Here is a 6256-nt window from a genome sequence, read left to right as displayed (position 1 = left end):
TGCAATTGGAATGAGTGTTTGTGCAAACACCAGTCATAGGTAAAAATTGATTCTTTTGGCTTTCAGCCTTGAGCTGTAGATAATATGAAGGTTATCTTCCCACTCCCTTCCTTAGCAGCGCAGAAGAAAGGAGTATCTAGGAGTATCAGGTAGGTTCTCTTTGTTACATGTATCCCCAGTTGAGGGTGTAGTATGAGTATAATTTGGTGTTTATTTCAGTTATTTAGCTTTTAGTTTAGCTGCTTAGCAGCTCTTTACTTTGGTATTTCAGCAACCATATGGTTGCTAGGATCTTATTACCTGAGCATCCGGGCAGTGGTCTGAATAAGAGACTGGAATATGAACAGGTGGGTAGACAGATAAGTAAAAAAAAAAAAAAAACAGTAGCAATAACAATAAAATTGAAGCTTCACAGAGCAATTTTTATTTTTGGTTGTGGGGGTCAGTGACCCCCATTTGGAAGCTGGAAAGAGACAGAAGAGGAAGGCAAATAATGACAAAATTGTAAAAAAAGAAATATATGATGTTTTCTAATCAACTCAAAGCTAACTTAAAGGGATACTGTCATGGGAAAAACAAATCAGTTAATAGTGCTGCTCCAGAATTCTGCACTGAAATCCATTTCTCAAAAGAGCAAACAGATTTTTTTATATTCCATTTTGAAATCTGACACGGGGCTAGACATATTGTCAATTTCCCAGCTGCCCCTGGTCATTTGACTTGTGCCTGCACTTTAGGAGAGAAATGCTTTCTGGCAGGCTGCTGTTTTTCCATCTCAATGTAACTGAATGTGTCTCAGTGGGACATGGATTTTACTATTGAGTGTTGTTCTTAGATCTACCAGGCAGCTGTTATCTTGTGTTAGGGAGCTGTTATCTGGTTACCTTCCCATTGTTCTGTTGTTAGGCTGCTGGGGGGGAAAGTGAGGGGGTGATATCACTCCGACTTGCAGTACAGCAGTAAAGACTGACTGAAGTTTATCAGAGCACAAGTCACATGACTTGGGGCAGCTGGGAAATTGACAAAATGTCTAGCCCCATGTCAAATTTCAAAATTGAATATAAAAAAATCTGTTTGCTCTTTTGAGAAATGGATTTCAGTGCAGAATTCTACTGGAGCAGCACTATTAACTGATTCATTTTGGAAAAAAAAATTTTCCGCATGACAGTATCCCTTTAATGGCAAAGTCATGGATTCATCATGGGATATGCTGCGCAATTGTACTATATAAATACAGTGTGTGTGTTTAGAGGCAGCAGCCAGCAGGATGTATTACCCACTGAGTTACTGCTAAGAGTCTATGTGCAACTTATAGCAAACATGGGAAACTGTGAAACTAAAGCAAGATTTAAATAATAAAAACAAGTGATGTTACGATACAGGTATGGGATCTAAGATCGGAAAAGCTCCAAAATTATGGGACTGCTATCTTTCATAGACTCTATTGCATCAAGGAATTCTAATTTCTAACTGAGAAATCCAAATTACAGAAACACCCCTTATCCAGAAAACCCCAGGACTTTTTTGGGGGTGAATTGGCAGCTGGTGATTTTTTTTACCTCTTACAGGCTAAAGGGGGAATCTTGGGTAGTTTGCTTGTTGATGTTTTTGGGGGTGTCTAACCCCCTGTGACTGCTGTTTATTCCACAAGGTGGCACATTGGCTATTATAGGGATAGTCTAGAACAGTGATCCCCAACCAGTAGCTCGCGAGCAACATGTTAATCACCAACTCCTTGGATGTTGCTCCCAGTGGCCTCAAAGCAGGAGCTTATTTTTGATTTCCTGGCTTGGAGGCAAGTTTTGGTTACATAAAAAACACAGGTTGTGTCAAACAGAGTCTCTTGTAGGCTGCCAGTCCACATAAGAACTACCAAATAGCCAATCACAGCCCTTATTTGGCACCCCCAGGAACTTAGGAGGAGTTTAAGTCATCCCAGGATATTTTTTGGGGAGTTGGGCTAACCCAAAGCCTTCTTTATTTGTACATAGGGTACAGTATATCTGATGGAGAATCTAAACCACCTTTAGTCATTTTCATTCTACTTTCATGGAGTCCAGCATTTGTGTTGTATTTTGGGGGTATTCTTAGGCCCCCAAACCCTCCTTTTATTTTATTGTGGGGCGCAGGGTACATTTCAGATACTAGCAGGTGGACCTTAGGGATGGGTGAATTTTTTTGCCTTGTTTCGCCGCAAAAATGACGCCCATAGACTTGTATGGCGTCGTGCTCCAAAAAATTTTTTTTTTGACGCCCATAGACTTTAATGGGCGTCGGTGTCATTTCGCCAGCGACAAATTTTTGACGAAACGGGTCAAATTCGCCCATCCCTACAGGTGGTCTATGATTCCTAAGTCCTCTGCTTTTGCCAATTGTAAAGGTTATATATGTTGCTTTTTGACCACATCCCTGGTGCCAAAAGGCTTCTTCTAACTGTTGCTGAAGCAGTAACATAGCAAGTTAGGTTGAAAAAAAAGACACATTTCCATCAAGTTCAACCTGTTAAGTCTATTCTAACCTGCTTAACTGCCAGTTGATCCAGAGGAAGGCAAAAAAAACCAACTTGCCTCAGAGGGGGAAACAATTCCTTCCTGACTCCAAGATGCAATGGGACCAGTCCCTGAATCAATTTGTACTATGAGTCCATTGTGCCAACTACCAAGTCCTTTTACTATAGATAAGACTCTTCTCAAGACATTTCTCCAGTAATTAGTTTCAGTGCTAACTCCTCTGTATTCTGTAAGCATTTTATTGGCTAGGGGTAGTACTGGCATTAGTAAATATCAGTCAATTTAAGCTAGAGACTTGTCTGACCATCTTTTTCACTAACTATACAACTGATTTTGATTAGTAGGCTCTTCTCTAATTCATTGATATCTGATATGTACTAATACTAGTGAAACCAGAGACTTGGTGGGACATTCACTAAGATTCGTAGTTGCGCCAGGCGTAACTTCGCCGCACTTCGCCAGGCGTAGTTTCGCCAGCGCTCCGCAAATTCACTAAAATCCAAAGTTGCGCTCAGGGGTAGCGTAAGGTTGCAAAGTTCCACTAGCGTTGATTCGCTAAGCGAAGCGAAGTTACACTAGCGATCGTTAATTTGCATACGGCGCCAAATTCAAATTTCAATGGAGGAATACGTAGAATCAGTACACAAGCCTGGGAAACCTTCAAAACATCAAATGCGCAAATTCGCCAGGCGTAAGGGTGCGAAGTAACACTAGCGAATTTACGCCAGTGAATTTGCGAAGTAACGAAAATGCCCAACGTTAGCGAATTGACGCTAGCGTTAGACGCTTCGGCGCATAGTGAATTTGCCCCTTGATTGGTACACAAATTGCAAACTACAATTTAACAGGAGGTTTATATATTTTGCGCTAATTAAAATTCTGCAGTCATTGTGTTCAGCTACATGTTAATAATTAAAGAGCTGGTTCTGCTCACAAATGTGCACAAACAGAAGTTTTTGTGGCTGTAGTCAGTTATCTGTGTGAATAAAAAGGATCTCATAAAAGGCATTTAATTATCAGTCTGTGTATTATTTCAAAAAATGTCCTACTACTGCAGCTTACCCCTGTAGGTTCATAGCTAAAAACAATGTAAAACCTTGGGGCGCACCATCAATCAGAGTGCCTAGGGGAGCACAAACTGTAAATACACAGAGCACAGGTAACAGAACCAGAACCAGGACTTACTCAGCACTTCCAGGACTTCCCTAACAGGGGAATTAACCACATGGGTCCACATGATTTCTGTAATGTGGTATATTCTCTAATGCAGATATCCTTTGAAAACTGATACCCTCCCATATTGGGGATGTTAGCCCCAATTGCTATGTCCCAGCAACCACTGACCTGGAAACGGACATAGAAAAAAGAGATATAGATCCCAACTTACCATGATTTTCCATTTCTGGATAAGATAACTCTATGTCAAGAGTTTTCCCATCACTTTTTTGGTACATTTTGGGGACATAAAGATATATTTTAACCTAAAATGAAGAATGAACAGCGGGTCTGTTGGGATTGAGTTCATTCTATTTGTGCCAATCACAAAGGTTCCCCCGACCCCTCAGATTTGCTTCTAGATTTAGCCAAAAGAAACCTATGGTTACTAGCTGATATGGGGGTAAGGGCTAGATTAAGTACTAGTACATTGCATCAGGGCTACAATCAGTGTGGAGATCATTCAGGGGTCCCATGACAGAGGAGGGCCCCAAGGGCATCTGATTTGTAGACCAACAAGGGTGTTGGGGTTTATATACTGTAAGTGAGCATGGCTTGTGGGCATGTTCTAGGCATAATGGGGTATGATTGGGCGTCATCAGGAATTAAATATTGTTGGTCACCTTTTTGGAGACACTATTAAACCACCTATATGGTTCAGGTAGGAGGTGGACTAATAACTGGCACCCCATAGGGAAGATAACCCTGCTATCTACAGTGTGCGGACCCTTGATTTCTAATGGCAGGAGGAGATAAAGCTGTTTTACTATAGTCCATGTGCAATATGACCATGTCAATCCATGCAAAAATGTGGTGGGGTTGTGTGTGCCAGATGCTGATGTAGTTGCACCTTTACTTCCCAGTGAAGGCTTATTATTGCTTCAGTTGACACAGGTGACACGGAAATTGTATCATCATGTCTGAGAACCCCCTTCCAGGTATGCAAATCATTCCTGCCACTGCCAGCGATTATAATGAGTTAATGTCCATCTCAAAGGGAATATATAGGGGAGTGGATCCTCTGCCTTTCAAGTACCGTGAGTGGTTGGCAGATCCTCAGCGGAAGATGTTTGTGGCCAAGGCTGAAGGAAAAGTGGTGAGTAGAAGAGATGAAGGTAGAAGGCAACACACAAAGACAAAGCTTGAACCCAACTGAGTAATTTTACCAGCTACTTGGTTTTCCTTATAATTTTAGGTGGGCTTTTTGTTGTTCGTGCTGATAGATGGTGGTACAACGGCTTCGTCCAATTGTCTTCGTGTTGCCCCCTGGATGAGAGGCCACGGGATAGCCAGGGTAATGCAGCAATTTTGTCTAGACATCATACGGTCCAACTACCCAGAGGTCAACAGATTACTCTTTATAGAAGCAACTGAAACCACAAAGAAAGTACTGACACAATACCAACAAGTTCATTCTAAGGTATCTTCAGCTGCACTCCAGTTAGTTTTCTCTTTTGACCAATGTGATTTCTTTAGTCTTCCTTTCACAGAACAATCATCTTTGAATCATTTCTATATAAGACGCTATTAACCACTAGGCTTTGTATTCTTTTTCTCTCTTCCCTTTAGGCAATTATCTCAGTACTAATTCCCCATGACCAGATGGAGGAAAAGATAAAGTTGCTGGAGCACCGGCTGGAGAGTCTGGGTGGGAGAAGACCTGTTGTTGCCCTGAGTCCTTCTGAGGTTCTACATCTGTTTGATAATCCCAATACTACAGAGGAGCTGCTTCCCAAGGGGCTCCTCATCCAAAGTTGGATTCCTTACTCCACCTGCAGATCAAACCTAGAGTTGTTGTTGAGACAGGGAGTTGTCTGGTTTTATTCCCAACCCTCCTCCATCTCCCCCAGATCCAATGAGATCTGTATTGGTACACCTATATCTAAATTCAGCACCCGTGATTCTTGTAATACACACCAGGAACCTTCTGCATCCAATCCAGTGCCTCTTCCCCACTCATCTAGACACCCAAGCCCTCTCCCTTGTACCTCCTCTCATTTCCTTAGCTTGGGCTGCTCTCCGTTCCCTGTGCCTCTAGGGAATGGCACATACTGTTTTGAGATTGATTTATTTGGAACTGATCCTATATCTGCCCAAACCCATGTCCTACACCAGCTGATTGAGATGCAACGAGTGTTGCCATCAGGGGCCACTGTTATTTGCTACTTGTTTGCTGAGAAGAGTCTGCGTGATGAACTAACTCAGTTTTGCCAGGGGTTAGAGCCTTTCTATGAAGTAACAGAACAACATGTGTTAGAGACAGGGAGTTATACAGTAATTCCTAAAAGCCTTCTCTAAGTACAACAATTCCCTTTTTTAATTCCAAGATATTAAAGGTTACATGTACTGTTTCTGAAAAAAAGGCTGAAAACAGACTGGTCTGATGTATATCTGGTTAGGAAAGATTTCTATTTTTTTTTGCTAAGCAGAAGAACATCAGAGCAGCCTCTTTCTTTCTCCTGACAACTTCCTTGACTACTTGCTGGTCAGACTGGTGGGAAATGACCAGCAGGTGGCGCTGGTGTAACAAA

The 6256-nt window shown here is 41.9% G+C and overlaps 1 protein-coding gene across 1 annotated transcript; it reads left to right on the top strand.

Annotated features, from left to right (window-relative positions):
* Positions 1-46: 46 nt before the first annotated feature.
* LOC108710379 (histidine N-acetyltransferase) lies at positions 47-6190 on the top strand. The gene is made up of 4 exons (XM_018251517.2): positions 47-149; positions 4611-4821; positions 4921-5145; positions 5295-6190. Exons 2-4 carry the CDS (start codon positions 4642-4644, stop codon positions 6021-6023), a joined length of 1134 nt encoding a protein of 377 aa, XP_018107006.1. The 5' UTR covers positions 47-149; positions 4611-4641; the 3' UTR covers positions 6024-6190.
* Positions 6191-6256: the final 66 nt, after the last annotated feature.

This window comes from Xenopus laevis, chromosome 3L (genome assembly GCF_017654675.1).
Source record: "Xenopus laevis strain J_2021 chromosome 3L, Xenopus_laevis_v10.1, whole genome shotgun sequence".
NCBI classification, from domain to species: Eukaryota; Metazoa; Chordata; class Amphibia; order Anura; family Pipidae; genus Xenopus; species Xenopus laevis.
This window is presented reverse-complemented; position numbering and strand designations above follow the sequence as displayed.